This window comes from Bactrocera dorsalis, chromosome 5 (genome assembly GCF_023373825.1).
Source record: "Bactrocera dorsalis isolate Fly_Bdor chromosome 5, ASM2337382v1, whole genome shotgun sequence".
NCBI classification, from domain to species: domain Eukaryota; kingdom Metazoa; phylum Arthropoda; class Insecta; order Diptera; family Tephritidae; genus Bactrocera; species Bactrocera dorsalis.
This window is the reverse complement of record NC_064307.1, coordinates 72,764,429-72,784,858: the sequence shown is the minus strand read 5'-3', so window position 1 is coordinate 72,784,858 and position 20,430 is coordinate 72,764,429. Positions and strand designations below refer to the sequence as shown.

Genomic DNA, 20,430 nt, shown 5'->3' with positions numbered 1-20,430 from the left:
TTTGTAACCAAAACTAAAATTTTGTTTCAATTTGAGTGTTTTCTATTATATCGTTTTTTCGTCGCCTGTAATCTTATGAAAAGTGATGTTACGTTATTTTGCATTTTAAGAGATGATATGTGAAATCTGGCTATTACATATGTATGTATGTATTTTTAGCTGCTAATAAAAATCATATGCTTTAGTTGTTCTTAGTTGCGATTGCAAATTAAATATGTTTTAACGGCCTTTGTGCGCTTCTTTGTTTCTATTTCCTATATGACACTCTAAACTTTCACTTTTTATGCTCCCAATACTATATACATATGTATGTATATTTTCATAATTTCCTTATTCACTTGTCCTCCTGTAATATAATATTGACAATTTACGCACTTTGAATTCTCTTAACAACTCTGGAATGATGATCTCTTAACATTTCTTCCCAACACACATCCTAAATACACCCTCTCACTAAAACTTTCAGCATCCTTCCATTAACATAAATTCATTTTCGCTTACAAAGCTCTTTTCGTCACCTATGCTCTCTTACATTCAAGAGTGTTACACCTGCATATTAATGTTGCGCAGACCGCTCGCACACATCGCATCAAAGCTCTCTTCATCAGCTAACAGTGACACTTGCATATCAATGCTGCGCTAAGCGCTCGCATACACACACTCATGCTCTCCTAAATAAGTACGTGACTAAGCTGTGTGCTCTGCAGAGGTATTAGCTGCGTACACATCATTGAGAAATGGTAGAGAGTGACAAAATGAATTTTTGCAATGTTGTTGTGAATTTTTAATGTTCGAACTTCTAAGTTGACCTTCAAAATGTTATGCATGTAATAATAGTTAATCAAGAGTTGTGACAGATCTTAGAAGAGTTCCGAATTTTCGGGAATTCATGGAATGCGAAATTAAGGGGAAATCAACTGAATTATTCGAATTGAGGAATGCAACGTAACAGTAAAAATATTTAGTTACAAGTGGTAAGGAGAGTGGACACACGTAATTCTTGGTTGATGTTGCGAATATTCGTTAAAATTAGTGAAAAGTATTTCTTAAATTGCGTTTTTATTTAAATTAATGTTAAAATCGTTCATAAATGCAAAAAAAAGTGTCGTGAATTAGTAGTGGCTTAAATTCGTCGAAATTACCAGTGTCTATAATGTGCAAATTCCTTAAGTGCGTGTTCGGGTTAGTTCGCGGTTGTGTATATGAGTGTAAGTATGTATGAATGTAACAAGTGCGTTAGTCTTTTATCCGGTTCTCGATTGGTTTACGTCGCGTGTGTCGGGTGGTAAGTGTGATAGTGTTTTTATAAAAAAATAGCGCGTCGTGTAATCGTTGATAAATATTCCTATTTTCATTATTAGGCCAGAAATATATATAGCAGCCCTCGTGTGCATTGCCAAGGCAAATTCAAAAGAGGTGAGTTTGTAATCAAATTATTTGAAAAATATATTTATGTATATAAAATTTATTTTTCTTTATAATATATTTCTGTCTCTGAATGTATTTTTTACTAAAAAATCGGGTATGTAGGAAATTTTGAATGTACATTAGAGCGGGGCGATTTTGTTCCACTAAAAAGCACATATTTAGGATATTTTCTATAGGTCATTCTGAATAACTTCGCCTAAGAGACTTTGGATTTGATACTTAATTCAGCCAGCAATTTATAAGGAAGTGTCTTTTTAAGGTATTATAATAATTTGTTCGTCATTTTTTAAATATCCGCATGAAATTTAGTTCTTAAGTGATTTTTTTATAGTCTTGCAACATGTTCCGACAGTGTACCAACTATATAATAATTTTGTTCATTAACGGTTGTATGTATCACCTAAAATTAAACGAGCTAGATGTAGGGTTTTGTATACGCAAATTATCAGGATGACGAGGCGCATTTAGATTTCTCGATGAAACTTGAGAACTGTCTGTCTGTTTGTCCGTCCGTGCAAGCTGTAGATATCTTGATGAAACTTGGTATACGCATTTCTCGGCAAAACAGTAAGGACGAGTTCGTAGATGGGCGCAATCAGGCCAGATGGAACTAAAACTGTTCAAGCCCATTGGTACCGAATATGTGGACTGCAGACCCAATAGTTGACTTTTTATCGAAAATATCGGTCAATGTGTAAGATATGTGTATATATAATTGAAATTTTGAGAGAACTCTTGCCTGATAACAGTATCTCTCTGTATCAAAAATAGTTTCAATCGGGTCAATACTTCTCTTAGCCCTAGGATAAGTAATATAAAGATTTTTTGAACTTCCGCGTGACTTTACAATTAGTATATATCGGCCAACATATGTGAGTTAATTTTATGAAAATAAGATCGCGTACTTTTCTCGGTATATTTTTGTGCTTAGGTTGAATAAAATCAGGTGAACACTTGTCCTAGACCCTATTTAACGAAGAAGCCTTATCTAACTAAAGGTATTACTCCGGCTTTAATCCTTGCAAGTTGCAAGAGAATGAAATGGTCGTTTATACCCGAGCAGAGGTCTTCATTATTTGTTTATAGTATATTTATAAACAGTAAAGTTTATCTTTATGAACCACCCTAATATGTCTTTCTAATTGTCACATATTTTATTTTTATAAACCACCCTAATATGTTTATCTAAATTGTCACACAGTTTATCTTCGCTATTTGCATTCATATTAGCAACGCCCACGCATCACAGCTGTCATGTCAACCGCAAAAATTCCAAGTTGAAAGCATTAATGCCTAATCGACGCCCTAAGTAATGTCAAAGGCAAGGCTTTTCATAGCGTTAGCGAAAAAAAAACAAATGTTTAACAAAATTTCCACAGAACCGAGACATGGCGAAATGCTTCATTTAATTCACTTTTATCTAGTATGCAAATAAATTAGCCAAAAAGAGAAGCAACGCCAGCAACCAAATAGACTAATGATTTAAATATTTATGGCGCAGGCACTTCAAAAGCAAAGGATAATGCAAATAAATGCCAAAATATATGCAAATACACACATAAGTGTATGCGTGTGTGTGTGTGGCTTATTTGCATGCAGTGTAGACAGCAACACAGGCGAGCAAGCAAATTGAAAGTTATAAGTAAATGCAAATATTTTATTTATGGTACATACATACATATGAATGAATGTGTAGAATATACTCAGAATTTTCTTTTTTTGCTTCCACATTGAAAAATTATGACAATTCGCTTCATTAGACTGATTTCAAGATGAATACTTTCGCAATATTTATATCTCTGCCACAGTGTTTGCTATTAGTTTTTGCTCTTCGCCACGCCTGAGCAACTCTTGCTGCAAACTTAATGATGTGGAAAATTTGCCAACACTCCCACATACACATATACAGCTGTTGGACAAGCCACACACGCATACACATACGCAAGTTTTGTAAGAAAATCTGCCAGAAAAGGGTCAAAACCGCTTATGAATTGAATTAATAAAAGCAAAAAGGATTCACAGCCACTTATCTATGTGTAAGTGTGTGTGTGTGCATGCCATACGCTTGTATGCGTGTATGTCATGGGATTATAATTTTCTACGCTTGATTTCCTGGGACATATCAACTCAAGTGTTTACAACCAGGCGATACTTAAATTATTATATGCCTTTCCTACCGAAACCCACGCCTTGTCGCGCTTGTATTACAACCTTTTCTTACAAATATTTGCTACGCTTGTATTGTATGCTTTTCTTACAAATGTTTTCTTAAAGTATGCCTGTCAGTTTGTTTATTTATTTGTTGTAATTTTATTATGCCTTCTGGTAGGTTACAAGATTTTATTGAGTGTAAATCACCAACATGCAATATGTTTTCATTTGCCACATTCGAGTGGCTGTGCTTATGTATTTAAGCAACATTTCGGGTCAAAGGGGTAACCGAGCGCATATTTTTGCTAGAGAAAGCAAATATTGGTGCCGATTTGTAATTGAGAGTGAAACTTTCGGGTCACTTTGTGTTGGTAAATATATGCTTTACAAGTGTTTATAAATGTTATGTGAGCATATTGTAGGTTAGCTGGGCTATAGATGAGGTCGAGCTTGGGGTTGTGCTCTAATTTCGGACAACCTAAAAGTTCAGCAATTAAACTTTGTAATTATAAATAGAAATTGTCGGCTAGAGTATGGTATGTTGATAGTTTAGTTTGTATGACAGCTATATGCTATAGTGAACCGATATGAACAATTTCTTCGGAGATTGTAGCGTTGTTCTGAGCAATTATCTGTGCCGAATTTCGGGCTGATATCTCGTCGTTTTCCATACAAAAACTCTTTTTTGATAGTTCAGTGTGTATGGCAGCTAGGTGCTATAGTAATTCGATCTAAACTATTTCTTCGGATAATGCATTATTGCCATAGAAAAAGAACTGTGCCCAATTTTGTGCCAATATCTTGTCAATTAAAAAAGTTTTCCATACAAGGACTTGATTTTAATCGTTCAGTTTGTATGGCAGCTACATATATGCTATAGTAATTCGATCTAACCCAATTCTTCGGATATTGTATCACTGAGTTAAATAAAGATCTGTGTCAAGTTTCATGAAGATATCTAGTCAAATGAAAAAGTTTTCTCCAAAAATATTTGATCCCGATCGTTCAGTTTGTATGGGAGATACATGCTTTAGTAATCCGATATCGGTGGTTTCCACAAATATGCGGCCCTCTGGAGAATAAAGGACGTATGCAAAATTTCAGATCGATTTCCCACTTCATCCTCTCTTTGAATTAGCTGTCACGTATTACTGATTAATTTAAAATTTCGAAATTTTTAACAAAGTAGCAGTGCCATAACCCTCAAACCCCCTTCAATAATTACTTTACAATTTCAAACTGCGTCAATTTACTAATTTATTTCCTCCAAAAAAAGAGAAAAAAGCACAAATACTCGGGAACCCACCTGCTAATTTATCACTCAAGTGATGAACAAAGCAAGTCGTAAACCTTTCCATCTCTTATGTAAACAGAAATTTCATTAGACGAATATCAATTTGCTGGCTTTTCAGTCCATTTTACTTAATTTCATTCACACCGAACTTTACGAGCATTTTGCGTGCGCCTCTCGTAATGCTTGAGTGGATTTCGCAGTTGGCTTGAATGCTTTACGCCAATTTGGCAAGCAAATTAAGTCCATTGGCGGTCGCTTGGTCGGTTCGCGGGCTACTTTGCTGCTCGGTCGGGTGGTGGCTGGTTTGATGGCTAGTGGGCTAGTGGAAACTTTTTAAATCCACTTGCTTGTCGAATTACTGTGCGGTGAAATTAATTAAGCAAAAGGATAATGAAGATGGCAAATGGCAGCAAGTTGTATGGCCTGAAAAATGGGAAAAATCAACAATGGTATTACGTACGTCTTCCTTCGGCTTTCTTCGTCTGTATGTAGGTAATTTAAAACAGAGACGATTCGCAGCGAAATGCTGTTCGGCGCACGCTAATTGATATTGACACTTTATTTGGCAGACGTAGTTTAGTCGGCGTCGGCTTAATTTTCATCAACTTCTTCCGACTTTTCTTGCTTTCAGTCGCCTTTTCTTCTCTACAATTGCCTGCGGCGCTGTCGCATTGCATCATTTATTTGCTTAAGGTCCCGTTAATTTTTTTTCTTAACTAAGTTACCCAACGAAAAGTCGTCAATAGCAATTAGTTTAAGTCGGCCACAAAAGATTTTGGGCGTCCAATTGAATTTAATTGTTTCAATGTTGAGTCGCATTGTTTTTAGAATTTTCGTTTGAACAAAGGAGGGACGACTGAAAGCTTAAAAGGATTGATGAAATTAGTAAAGTCTACAGAAAAATGTTAATTGTTGTAGAATTTTGAGAGGAAACTTTGTAAAGATTTACTTGCAGCATTCATTACTCCTTCTTTTTCTCAGATGAAAGCTGTAAAGGTGAACGATATACGCAAAGCTGATTCCACTAATCCAAAAAAGACTTATTTGTTATATTTAGCCTCCTTTTTAAAAATAATATACTTCCCTACCACTCTTTATGGTTTCTCTTAACTTTTTGGTTTTTTTTGAAGTTCATGGTACCGTAATACTTTGGTATTAATTAATCCTATTTTATAGCTAAGTGAAAGCTATAATGAAAGCTCAATGAAAGTTAAATAACTCATTTCATGTAGACGAAATTTCAGCCAAAGTACTAAGAATATGAAAAGTTTGTAAATAAAATGCTTTCAATGACATTTCTGTTTAATATGTTTTTCATTCGAAAGCTCAGTAGCAAAGATGAAAGTTTAATTAAAGCTTAACAACAGTATACATAAAAATATGTCTAGTTCAAGTTCTTAAAACGTCCACAGCATTCTAAGAATAAGTTTTCATTTAAATTGAAGTAAAAGCTCCTCACAAGTAATCTAATAAAAAACATTACATTACAATTAAAATTTATATCTGAAAAAAATACAAACTCTAATGTTATAATGAGACGTATTACCGTTTGTAATCATGAGTAATCTAAATGTAATCTTAATCTTCTCATTTAATCTAAACACTTCCACTCTAGTTCAGTGTAATGTAATTTAAGCCCTTTCATCTCACACACTCTCAACAGGGTAGCGAATATAATTATTTTCACACAAAATCAACACATATATGTGTGACTGTGTATGTGTGCGTGAAAATTATATGTCTTTGCTACACCTCGACAAAGTGATCTAATTAAGCATATTACAACAATGGATTTTAATTGCTTGTATAAATGCGGCAATTACACGGCGATTCCACCAAAAACAAATACAGCAATAGAAGGGCAAATAGAAATGGAAATGCATACAGACAGTGTGGATAAAGCTGCTGCATAGCATCCATTTATATTTGAATATATGTGGCTATGTGTATGTGTGCTTGTGCTTATTTGTGTTTATGGCAATTGTATTTACGCCTACAACTCAATCTGCCACATCAATTGCCGTTGCCACATGTATGCATAGGTATTTTGTTGACGATATGCGAAGCTGCTAATATGGCTGCATATATTTGTGTGTGTGTTATTTTGACGTACATATATATATATATATACATATGTATACATATATTTTATATTGAGGCTCAAATGCTGGCATGTTTGTATGTGTGTTGCAACTTAACATTATAGCCTCAAAGCCAACATCATTACTGCAGCCAATACAATACCTTACATACATTTGACAATGGACTCGATTAATTTTGCATACAGCAATGCTTTGTTGCATGCCACATGGCTCGATAATAGACGGCTGGATGGATGGATAGATGCGTTGCTTCGCTTGGATGCAGCGCTTTAAGGCAATTACGCTACCGTACAAGCCACTTGACATACAACTAAATTGCAGTCAACTAAATAACTGACTTATTGAATGACTGACGCATCGACTGATTCTTTGACGGATTGGCTGAGTGGCTTGTTGTACACTTGTATGTTAGAGGCAAAACTTGTCAGAACGTAATAGGTGCCATGGACATATCTTGTTGAGAAGGCAGAAGAAGAGAAGGCGTAAGAGTGAGATATTGAGTAATGGAGGAAATAGAGAGGGAGAGAGGAAAATTGCAGAATGAGGGAGGACACATGCTTGACAGCTGTCATAATGACCTCGCTAAATGGAGCGCAAAACTTTAAGCGACCCAGATTTCAGATGATGGTTTGGTGGTTCATTGAAATGTGGAAATGTGGAAAGAGTGAAAACTTCAATCTTCAACTAAGCCATTCATCCATAGTTTTGGACAAAAATTCAACTCTTAAAGATGCTCCACTTAAAAAAAAAACTTTTTTTGCTAGAAAGTGTCGCTTTCACTGTGTATGGCTCCAACTTCCTGTAGACTTTCATATATATTTACCTAGTTTATTCATTATTTGGTTGTTTTCATATGCCATAAATATTTGTAAACAATTTTTAACTAAAATCCTTTTATTTTCTTCTCTTTCAGCTTGATCTTCATCCCGCAAGCTTATACAAGTAAGTGTCTTTTTTCTAATTATAAGTAACGAAATGTGAGAAAATTACTTTTACTTGCAACACCTTTGTTTGCAATACATAAAATCTTATGTTCTTTCCCTAATGTCACTCCAACATAGCGAAACAAAGCATTAATCTCAAGCACATACCCTACATTATGTACACCAGCTTGGGGTGTCTGGGGTTGCTGTGAACTTTTAAAAGTATTTTGTAATTCTTGAGTATTTCTTGTACTTATATTATATGTTTTGTTCTATGTTCTCTCCACTCTCGTTGCCTTTCCTTATTTCTTATTGCTACACTAAACATGTGCGGCTCGAAAAAGGATTTTCGTGTTATACATTGGATAACAGAATACTCGTTGAAGAAATAATTTGCTTAAGAAAGCACATGTTCTTTGGTCATTAAACCATTTTAATTTGGCTCTGCGGGTTTTCCTTACATTTTACGTAAGAATGGCACATATTTGTAAGCAAAAAGTTATGAGGAAACTATTTTTTTCCAGTAATAGTAGCAAATACTTTGGTCTTGCTCAATCAAATGTGGTAATTAATTAACCATAAGCACATTTAATAACATATACCTGAAGATATTGTGTAAAATTTACATCTTCAAGTTTTTTTGTCTGTCTTGATTTTTTTTGAGGCTATGGAAGTCCTGGAGTACGCAGCAAAGCTTATAATTACTAGTTGAAACTGTTCGCTTTATCGAAAACTGCCATCAATTTAGTAAAGCAAACAATAGTTTAGGTCATTAAGAACGACAACTGCTCCTACAGATCTTTAAGTTCATAAACTAAGTTTGCTCTTCATATCTCAAAATCAAGCAAATCAATTACTCATAAATTATATCCAAAACTGTCCTTTTTTATCAAAGAAAACTATAGTTAAGATAATTTATAATGACATAAGCTTCTATTGAGCTTTAAGCTAATGTCCTAAGTAAGCTCTTTGTATCTCAAAATAAAGGAAAGTCATTATTCATGTATAACATCGAAAACTATCTGCCTTTTACTAATGAAAAAAATAGTTTAGGCTATGAAAAACGTCAAAAGCTTCTATAGAGCTTTAAGCTCATGCCCTATGAAAGCTCTTTGGACCTCAATATCGAAATATGTCTTTTTTTTAAAGCAATCACTTGTTTTGGCAATTGAGGCGACGCAAGTTTCTACAGAGCTTTAAGCTCATGCCCTAAGCAAGCTCTTTGTATCTGAAGAAAGCAAAAATATTATCTACTCATTCAAAGTGATGTATAGTTTTTACATAAGATAGGTATACAAAATTTTTCAACTTTCAAAATATGAAGCCAAAGCTTTTTGGTTATTTCACTAATGGCCGTCCTGAACCCTCTTAGAATCTTAAAAGTTTTTTATTTAAACTTTGCACATAAATATTCGAGCTGCCTAGGGATGGCATAAAGGCATATGGAAAGCAGAGTCTATGTGATATGAAATGAGTTTGAATGTTCTTTGGTTAGATTCCGGATATGTTAGGTTAGGTTATGTTATGTTCAAATGGGAAGCATACATTTCGGCTTCTAAAATAAGACATTTTTTTGTGAAGTGTAACCGCAGAAGACAATATCTGATGCGTTTTAGGAAAAATAGTTTTCAAAAACACTCTGAGAGACCTGGGGCTTTCACAACCATGATATAAAAATATTTTACCCTCTCTAGATGACGAAATGTCAAACATTCTCGTACTAACTTCGCTTTGAAAACCAAAGATGTGAAAGTTTTGATTGTCGCTAAGCTTTCAGAGTAAAAAGTGGTGTCTTTAAACGGATGTAATATACATTCCTATAATTTCTACACCCTTTTCTTGCTTGTCTATCCTTTTGAATATTGCAAATGGACCTACATTTACAACCCTTTAAATCAAAAACTAAAACACCCAGACACATTAAAGCTTATATCAGTCTATATGAGCGTATGAGCGCATGGGCGTATGTGGGTAATGCCCAAAATTCCGCATAATCCATTTAACTTTGCTTTTAGCGCTAAATCTTTTAAACTCAACCCATTCATAAACCACTTCAAATTAACTAAATCACCAAATGGCGTTGTCTTGGGCACCGAAAGCAACCTCACATCCATAATCACACACACAAACGCACGCTTAAATTCATATGCTTGTATGCATATATGCATGAGAGACAAGAGGAACTGACGAGCACTTAAGTGCCAATCAATATTGATTAATAGTGTTGTCATGTCGGGATGTTGCGGTTTTTGCATACATTAAGGCGCTCAGGCACACGCACCCAACTACATATGAGCACCAAAACGGGCCATGAATATAAGTATAGCTGGTTAAATATGGATAAACGGACAGTGTATGCGCTTGTTTATATGTTTGTGTGTTGCCATAACCTTCGCCTAGCTCAAAGTATATATGTGTGCGTGCGTGTGTGTAAATTGATAAATACCGAACAGCAAAATTTCGCTTAATTCGTTGAAAAGCTGGTATTTGCGAGTGGATATTACTTTCGGCGGCTGGAGTTGAGCGTTGCGGTTTTATTTCAGGGTCTTCCACCAACAAAAAGTTCAGAGGTTCAGAGATGAAAAGTTAATTGAAATTGGCCGCAAACTTGAGGATGCAGATAGACATTGAAACGGACAGTTAGGCAGGCATACGGACAGACAGACAGACAAGCATGCCTTAAGTGCTACATACTTATTTTGTTTTGTGAGTGAAAGTGTTCTAAGGTTTGATGGAGTTGGCTGTAGGAAAGGTTATAAATTATATGTGAGTAATTGATCGGTGTGGCTTAATTTTATGTAGCGAAATCGATATGTTACGGTATGGGTTAAAAACAGAGTGAACTTCGTGGTTTGCTCAAAATAAAACGCCTACTCGGTCTGCTTTCACTTTAGAGTAGATATTAAATTTCTTTGCATACTTTTCGGAGTGCAAGAAGTAAAATTTTCGCGCTATAAATAAAATAGACAGCAGCAATTTCCAAAGCGTTTTTGAAATATTAGACGTAGTGAGTCTGAAAAAGTTTTCCATACAAAAACCAGAATTCGATCGTTCAGTTTATATGTCAGCTATATGCTAGAGTGGTCCGATATCGGCCATTTTGATAAATTAGCAGTTTCTTATGGACAAAATGTGTGTTTGTGAAATTTAGACTAGAGCGACAGATATATTTTTTATATAGGATTCTGGGAAATATAGTATATTGGGACCTGCTACCTGTATTTTAGTTATGTAAAACTGAAATTAAATCATATATTTCAGAATTAAGGCGGGCAGTCACATCTGAAGCCTTCCCATCCACATTTCACATGCCGCCTTTAAAACATTTTTTCATAAACCTGTTGAGAATTCCAAGCCCTATACAACGTATTAAAGAAAATATTTCAGTAAACAAGTCAACAGTGATACCATGTACGCCTTTGTAGCTTAAGAATGCCAACCTTCCGCCCCACTCCAAAGCTACGCGATCCAATTGGCGCCATTACTAATTTATACCACCCACCACTCAATATCAAGCTCAGCAATCTCGACTGAGTGCCGGTGCACACTCCGCGGCTACAAAATTAATATGCAAATTCATTTTGTCAAGCAATTAGAAGACGAAAACGACAAAAGTTTCTGATCAACGCTACAATATCCTGTCCTGAAGCTGCGCTCGGCGCTCACGTTCGACCGTCGGCGGCGCCGCCAAGCATTGCTCCATTGTCATTGTCACAATTATTGTCCGTTACGAAAGTCACAGTTTGGTTTGTCCTTCAAGACAATTGTCAATTGACGCAAGTTCCGAAGCAAATGAGTTTCAACTTGTTGGCGTGCTTGCTTTGTTTTTCTTTTCGGACGGGGAGGCAAGGGGGAAACTCGGCGCAGCGCCAATGCTGACAGTTATTAAAGAAAAGCGTATAGTTTGACGGCGTCGACTTGACGTTCTGAGTTCGGGGGTGGGGAAAATGAAGATTTTTGTTTCGCAAGCTTTGTGTCTTTAATTTTCAGTGTGTGGGTCTGTGTGTGTGGTTACATTTGTGTAATTGTCTGCGTGGCGTATTCATGGTAAAGTTCAAATTGGCATCACTGTCAATTACGATTATTAGCCTGCGGGTCGTCCGTCCCACGCACGCGAGTCGGAGTCGGTGGCATAGTGCCGTTGCCACTGTAAATAGCTGTGAGTGTTGCCACACCGGTGTATCGTTATGGCGCAAGCAACCGGATGACGGTCGAAAGTAGCAGATTTCAAGTTGGCAAATAAAAGCTAAGTTGCTGCGAGGCAACAAAGTCTTTGATATTCTTTACATTCAACTTAACAACGTGTGCTGTTGTTGATGTAAATTTTAGATTTATTTCTTGTTGTTTTTGTAGTATAGCAGATACTTTTGTTGGTATTTCGATTTGTTTGAAAGTTTGAAGGTTGTCACGTTGATTGAAGGTATCAGAAGATGTGGCAAGTTGGAGTTACAAAATATATTAAAAAGGTATTAGTATAAGTGACATATTGCTGTTGCCAGTATGCACTAGCGGTGGTAGTCTCTGCTGCAGTGTACGTATTTCAGATAGAATGGGTAACTGCTATTCGGATGGTCGGGCTACGGATAAGTGTCTTCCGTCTATCTCAACTTTATCGGACTGGTTGGTGGCTTTTCGATCCGGAGACAGCCAGGTAGCTTGATAAATCTTTCTATGCTGAAATCTAGTACTACAGATAACCATTTTTCGGGTCCCGACGAAGTCGATCAGCCTCAAACTATTTGGGGATGTTTCATCATGGGGGCTGAATTTACTAACCGTTGTCAACGGAGTTTCTCTCCCAACATGAATACTACACCGAATTTGCGCTCCTCTATATGGCCACTAATGCCATAAGGACCTACTCGTCTCAGCCCTTTTCCCGTCCATCGCATTTCTTGGACGGCGGTGATGTCAGCCTTGAGACCGGACATTCCAGGGGGGTGCCCTTAAATCGTTATCCTTGGCACATTTGCAGGGGTCGTCCTCCAAAGGGGGACCTAACCTCACCTTTTTTCATTTAGTGTTTTTTACGTGGAGATTCGCAAAACTAGACTTATATTTATATACTTATACTTATACATACTTATACTTATACTATCCTTGGACTTGCTCTATCAATCTTTATCTAATTTCCATGTTCCAAGTTCACACCTATTCTCTCGTGTAATAAAAATCCAAATTCGTCCTGAAGAGGTAAAGCGTCAACAACACAGTATCACGGCGCCTTGTTGCCCTTTCAAAAACATAAATAATAATGGCCAACTTAACTCTTTGTGTTGTCATGTGACACATCACACTAAAATAATGTGATTTTTACGACACTCATGTGTTGCATAACATTCGGCATTCAAATTGCGCTTTTATGTACAACATACGTTTGCTGAGATCCCCACGGAGAAGACACATTTGTTAAAGCATAAATTCGTATTCATCTTGTAAGTAAGTGCCCCCAACGCCCCCAACGCCGACAACAGCAGCGCTAAGCATGCGCGTGTTTATACCCAAGCAGCAAACAGCAAGTCTTGATGACTATAAAACACCAATACGTGTGTTAGTGACCGTGTAAAACGCTTCGTCACATACCGCACAGATTTCGTATTAGCATATCTACTAATGAATGCGTGTAAAACAATATCAATAAAAGTAAAAGTTCATTAGCATAACATAAAAACGACATTTATAGCATTGGTAGCTTTTATTTGCATACATGATATGTACATATATACGAGTATGTGTGTGTGTGACAGTCCCAGCGGGCTTGCGGCTTGAATTGTTAATATGATACATACAGCAAGTTTTGTGGTCAGTGTGACCCAAATTTTACAACCAAAATTTTATGATTACACAAGAGACTGCGCTAAAGGATTACTAATCACATATTCATACAAGCAAACGCGCGCACACACTCGAGTGAGGAAATATGCAAGCACGCCTGAATGTATGCTAATAAAATAGTATGAAAACTATCAGCATAAAATTTAGTTTACATAAAATTTTCTGTTGACACAGTGAAATAGAAATGGAAATGTTGACCGAAATGCGGCGAGCTAGAGGGAGAGAGAGAAAGTGGTAGAGAGATAGGGAGAGCACAAGTGATGGAAAGAGGAAAGGGTGAGCAGCGCCAGAAGCGTGGAAATGGCGGTGTTGAAAAGTCGTAAAATGACACAAACGCAGGTACCTACGGACTTACTGATATATCTGCTTATATAAACCGTATATATATAAAGATCTGTGCATATATTTTCATACAACGCACTCAAAAGCGCAAGCAACATGTTAACAGCTCATTGTTGCTTGCGTTTGAGCGAAATTTTCTGGAAAAGTCGCAACAAGACGTGGCTATAATGTCCGCAATGCGGCAGTAAAATGTGGCAACTAACGAGTTGTTGTAGTTGTAAATGTGTAAATGCAGCACCTTTAACTCACCATACATATATATATGTCTGTGGCAACAACTGCTGGCATTATGCAAATTTTTGAAGGACATTTGAAAGAGAACTTGTCACACAGCCGCTCAGCCCGCACTCACTCTCCTACATCAAATACTTGGCATAATATTATTTCGTCAGTGTGGCAAGTGTCGCCGAGGCGCGTTTTTGTTGCATGACACCCGCTATGCCTTATCCAAATGCAGCTGTGGCAGGGGCACAATGCAAATCAGTGTGGTAAATTAGAAATTACGCAAATCTGTGGCGGCAACAATTGGAAAGAGCGTGAAATGAACAGTAATGAATGGGTAGCCAATCACATGCAAATCAATGCACTAGCACATGGAAGGGTGCACAAAATAAGGAGTGAAAAGTGATTTGTAACGGTAACTCTTTGTGGTGGAAATTAAATAATTAATATAATTTTAGGTGCCACCCAGCTTTTTTCGATATATCCTTCGTTTCATTCGAGCTGAAATTACGTCTTATACTTCTCAGACGAATTGTGAAAGATTTTCTATATAAAATGTTTAGTCTTTTACACTTAAATATAATTATATAACCAATGATATCTGTATGAACCTGTCCTCTATCCAGGCATGCACTAAGATGATCGCCTTTGTCCGGTAATACTTTTGAATTCGTGATAAGTTTTGAGCTCTAAAGAACCAGTTATATCAGAGACTTACAGAGTTTATATTGCATTGTTCTTCTCTGCAATATCTTCGAAATAAAATATTCTACCTTCAGGGTAGACAGCGCCTACTACAGTTCATAATTTGTTGCTTAGATGAGATGGATGGCAACAACGGATTTATTGAAATAGAACACAGGACTGAAGAAACTTCTGGATTTAGTTTCAAGAAAAGTGCTGGGCTTTAGATCTCCATTTAAATCGATAATCTTCTTCTTTACTGGCGTATACTTTTCTATGCCTCCGCACCATATAGCCGGACGGGTATGATGAACAACTTGTAGGGTTTGGACTTTGTTGTTTGTAGATCGAAAACGCCACACGATAGGAAGTATCCTTGTCTGAAACCTCGCTTCATATCGAACGGCTCGAGAGATCCTTCTCGATCCTGACACAGTTTTTTGTGCTGTTCAGAAATTTTATACAGCTGTCTTTGCTTTGTGGGGATGCCAAGTTCAGACATAATGTCTTAGAGGCAGCTCCTTTTCATGGTGTCAATGGCGGCTTTAAAATCGACAAAGAGCTGATGTATGTAGATTTTCTATGCATTGGACTTTTCCAACCTTTGGCGCATGGAAAACGTTTGATCGATAGTAGATTTTTCGCGTCTAAAGCTACACTAATAATGTTCAAACAGTTTGTTGACAGTGGGCTTCACACACTACTCTCGGTAAGATCTTATATGTGATATTAGGGATGCTTATCTCGCGCTAATTGGCACAGATTGTGGATTCCCTTTTTGTGGATCGAGATCATACTTATTTGAATAGCTTGGCCGGCAATACGTCGGCTCCGGCCACTGTGTTGTTCTTTAGGCGGCTTATTGTCATTCAAACCTATTCCTTGTCGAGCAATGGAACATCATTTCCACCATCATCTATTGGTGAATTGGGTTCCAGATGCTACTCTTTACTGCCGTTCGTCAGGTTGGATAAATGTTACCTACATAACTTTAGTATGATCCGGACCTCAGCCACTACATGAACTCTTTCGGCCTTACAAGAGTTATGCTCCCGTCTTGAAATCTTCCGTTAGTCGCGCATCTTTTCGTAGAATTTTCGAGCACTACGATTGTCGGCGAGCTTCTCAATACTCACGCATTTTGACCTCTTTCGTTTTTTTTTCGTATATCTAAATCGATCACCTTCTAAATTGTTTATTCGAATCATTCGAAAACGAAATCGATATATGCTAAGAATTTATAAACTTTTGTGTATTTCATTTTAAGACGTTCGATCATTCAGTTATTTTTCAGCTTGTCTAATGAAAAAACGAAAAATATTCATTTGGAAAATTTTTTTCCAGCAAATTATTAAAGAAAATATTTTATTTAAAATATACCAACAATTTAATTTAAAAAAAATATTGTTACATATTCTCATATTAAAATGACGGTCTCATATCAAGCGCAAGTCGCGACCAGCAACTTCAATTGCTTCCTGAAACTCTTGGCACGTTGGCGTGGTAGCATTTATAAAATTATTTGGAGGGACTTAGCGGTTTTTCTGGTCCTATATTATGCGCTGGGTATTACTTATCGTTTTCTGATGGGACCGGAACAACAACGGTGAGCAGAAATACATAGAAAAATTATAAACGATTTAAAAAAAATAGCGTAGGTCTGAAATTAACAAATCATACTAATGTTAGGCTGGGAGCATAGTGGAGCTAAGAGCGATGTTGCACCTAAAGAATAAGCACTTGTGTCACTATGATCTCAGCTCATCCTATCGCCGCTTAAACCTATAGTTTTCAAGAGTGCTTTATGCTAACCTCACTTTAATAAAATTTCTCAACTCCCCAGCCTCTTTGAACTGCTTGTACATTACTGTCACAGTTCGAGCACACTCATACCGCTCTCGTTTGTGCTCGGCTTCTATATTGTGGTTGTCATGAACCGCTGGTGGACTCAATACATCACTGTGCCATGGCCTGATCCACTTGCCGTCTACGTGAGTACGCTCTTTGTTGGACAGGATGAACGTGGTCGCATAATGCGTCGCACCGTCATGCGTTATGTCTGCCTCTGTCTAACCATGATTTTTACGATGGTGGCGCCGAGTGTGAAGAAACGCTTTCCCACAATGGACTCGCTGGTAGATGCCGGTCTGTTGACCGAGAATGAAAAGGATGTGCTAATAGCTATGGATGAAAAATCACCGAAGCATCGCAAACATTGGGTGCCGCTCGTCTGGGCCGCCAGCATTGTATCGCGTGCACGTAAAGAGGGTCGCATACGTGACGATGTTGCGCTTAAAACTATTTTCGATCAATTGGACGCGTTTCGTAACAAATGTGCCGTTATATTGCATTTCGATTCGGTGCCAATACCTTTGGTATATACGCAAGTGGTCACGCTGGCGGTGTATTCATACTTCTTGGCGGCGCTCATTGGCCAACAGTGGATGCCTAGAGAGGCGGACCCTGATGGTCACTACGATTGGGTTGACTATTATTTTCCTATTTTTACAACGCTGCAATTTTTCTTCTATATGGGTTGGCTAAAGGTGGCGGAGTCGCTGATGAATCCGTTCGGTGAGGATGATGATGACTTTGAGGTGAGCTGATGTGTTTATATTGGGATTGCTTACAAATGCTTCACTTCTTGGTTAGGTGAATTGGATGATTGATCGCAATTTGCAAGTCTCCTATTTTATTGTCGATGAAATGCATCATGAACATCCCGAATTGGTGAAAGATCAGTACTGGGATGAAGTTTTGCCTGGCGGTCTGCCATATCCGGAGGACTACCACAAGGTCACCACAGATTTCACTGATGTTGGAAAGGTATTAAAAGTTGTTTGGACATTTGTGTAGAGAAAGGAGTTCGATAACAAGGATTTTGATAGATTCAGCAATTATACGGTGGTATTTGAGGTTAGGTTAGGTTAAAGTGAGGTTACAGATTTATTTCCTCAGTTCTTAAGTTAGAAGTGATATGAAGAAAGTTGCGTCAATTATAAAATCTCTTAATATATCCGAGGAAAGGGACCAATAGTCTTGTTAGAAACTTTCTGCTCGTAAACTACAAGTTGCCAGAAACATTTATAGAGTGAGGTCTTTTCCAAAGTGTTTTGAAGTAGAACTCGGTCTAATTCGCTGGGTGAGATATTTTGAGATCCTATTTCCTCTTTAAGGATTCGGATCGATAAATCGGATTCACAACTTTGCCGAGCTAATCGTCTTTAGCCGGTCGAAGTTTCGGGCCTCTTCCGGTTACGTAAACCCGACTGTCATGGAAACGACATTACTGGTGTTTTTTTTTACCGAAAAGCCTGAAGTTATCATATAATTTCAGTAGAATTCCGGGATTTTTAGAAGTTATAGATCTAATCCATACCAAATTCCACTTTCTAGTCGGATGGCGCTGCACATTTCGTTTGGAAGCGTCGCGACAACATGGCCACCAACTCCAGCATGCATAGCAGTGTCTCACGGATCAACGCGGTATTGAAGCGTCTAATCAGCAAGGAGGATACTCAAACTAACAACAGCCGTTTGCGGCTCTCCACCAGCTCCGTCTCACTGGGCGAACACATACCGCATTCCACATCGGATTATGAAAGGCATTTGGCCACAAATAAATATTCCGGCGCTGCGCGTCTCTCATGGTTGACCGATGTTGGCGGAGAAGTCGATTCGAAAAGCATGCTTTTGCCACCCGAACAGTTGCGTTCTCAAACGAGCGCTGTTGAGTCACTCACGTATGAAGAAGAGGGCGCGGATGGGAGAGAGAAGGACGATTTTGATTTGTTGCGCGAAGAGCGTGAGCGTCAACGCCAGGAACGACAACGTCAGCGCATTATGCAAAATGTTTACACTGCCACAAGTGCTACAGCCGATCTGTTGCCTGCTTTGATTGCCTCGGGTTTGAATTTGGCAGCGCCACCGACTATACCGATACCAGCGCAAATGCTGCAGCCGAAGTCGAGTGATCAACGCACTGCCACGCCGAGCGCAAAGAGTAGCAGCAGCAGCGGTGCCGGTAGCAAAGCACGTGTCGCTGGGTCGGCTGAAGAGAAGAAAAAGCGTGATGAGCCGGACAAGCAGGAAAAATAGCGCGAAAGAAACGGTTGATAGCTCTTTGTTGCATACTTATATTTTTAGTTCGAGTTCTATTTCAGTTACATGTCTTTACTTATATATTTTTAATAAAAATATAAAACCAATTTGTATTTGAAATATGCCGGTAGTATCATCAGTTCAGTCTTGGTAATGTTTTAATCTTCTATTTGTTTTATGAGCGCCATCTACCGGTTAACTGTAGTATATTTGTTCCGATTTCATTTTGTTTCAGCTGAGAGGTTTGTGTCTTAGCTGGTATATCGCAGTGTCTAAGATAAGATCGAAATATGTACATATGTCGATGATTTTTATTATGTTCGGCTGGTTGTTCTTGACCCTTTCAAAGTGAGTTCTCAGTGTCGTAGTTTTTGAGATATCGATCTCTAATTTTGCACGTGTCTTTTTATTCATAAGAGGCTGCTTATTTGTCGAAATGGTCGATATCGGACCACTATAAGACGTGGCTGCGGTACAAACTGATCGCTCAAAGCCAAGTTCTTGTATGGAAAACTTTTTTTTTGACGAGATATCTTAACACAAGTCCTTGTATGGAAAACTTTTTTATTTGGCAAGATATCTTCACAAAATTTAGCATATCGTATTATTCCAGTCAACAGTACAATCTACATAAATGTTGTTCCGATCGGATGACTGTAGCATATAGCTGCCATACGAACTGTACTGAGTTTGCAACACCTGCCACCGCGTTTGAATTGCTTGTTGACTGTTTACATGCGCATTTAGTTAATAACATTAACAACAACACAATATATAAATGTATACATATATATATAATAAAATATAATAATATATTTATACAGTTAGTAACAGTTGCTGGTGTTGCATGTATTTTGCGCCGGCAACGGCTATTGGACTTAACGAACCATAAGTGATGGTAATGGCGTTAACTGCTGTGCTACATACACACACACACGCGCACGAACATGTAACTGGCTACCGTTGCAATGTACCGTTAGCAGCTGCGACCAATGCAGTCAATTGCTGTAATGTGTTTGTTGCTGCTAGTATTGTTGAGGTTGTTGCTGCTGCTTTTAATGTTGTAGCTGCTATTATTATGTTGTTGTTGCTATTGTTATTGCGCGTAATTGTTTTCTTGTTATTGCATTGTCCTGCGTTGTAACACATGTGTGGCACAGCTGCTTGCTGCACAATATAATTATTGCTAATAACACTATGCCGTTAAAGTGCATGCAGCACTTGATATTGTTGTTGTCGCGCCCTTTTGTTGTTGCTGTTGTCATTTTTGTTTTTGTTGCAGTGCACCGCTATAATAATAGAAACAAAACAGCTCACTTTATTGCTTGTTAATTAACCACTTATTGCA

At 37.7% G+C, this 20,430-nt stretch overlaps 1 protein-coding gene and 1 long non-coding RNA gene across 2 annotated transcripts in view; both read left to right on the top strand.

The window, feature by feature from the left end:
- The first annotated feature begins 927 nt into the window (after positions 1 to 927).
- Positions 928 to 20,430, top strand: part of LOC125778732 (uncharacterized) — a 138,302-nt gene continuing 118,799 nt past the window's right edge. The window contains exons 1-2 of the long non-coding RNA XR_007422888.1: positions 928 to 1,416; positions 7,889 to 7,917. This is a non-coding gene — a long non-coding RNA (uncharacterized LOC125778732). The remainder of the gene's footprint in view (positions 1,417 to 7,888; positions 7,918 to 20,430) is intronic.
- On the top strand, positions 16,272 to 19,181 carry LOC105229423 (bestrophin-4). The gene is made up of 4 exons (XM_011209706.4): positions 16,272 to 16,587; positions 16,825 to 17,578; positions 17,634 to 17,807; positions 18,378 to 19,181. The coding sequence occupies exons 1-4, from the start codon at positions 16,409 to 16,411 to the stop codon at positions 19,077 to 19,079; spliced, it is 1,809 nt and encodes a 602-aa protein (XP_011208008.1). The 5' UTR covers positions 16,272 to 16,408; the 3' UTR covers positions 19,080 to 19,181.

Excerpts from the sequence above, each read along its gene's own strand:
- LOC105229423 (XM_011209706.4), top strand. The coding sequence starts at position 16,409 with ATGACGGTCTCATATCAAGCGCAAGTCGCGACCAGCAACTTCAATTGC. Across the intron at positions 16,588-16,824 it reads ATGGGACCGGAACAACAACG|CCTCTTTGAACTGCTTGTAC; the intron begins GTGAGCAGAAAT and ends TCAACTCCCCAG. Across the intron at positions 17,579-17,633 it reads AGGATGATGATGACTTTGAG|GTGAATTGGATGATTGATCG; the intron begins GTGAGCTGATGT and ends CTTCTTGGTTAG.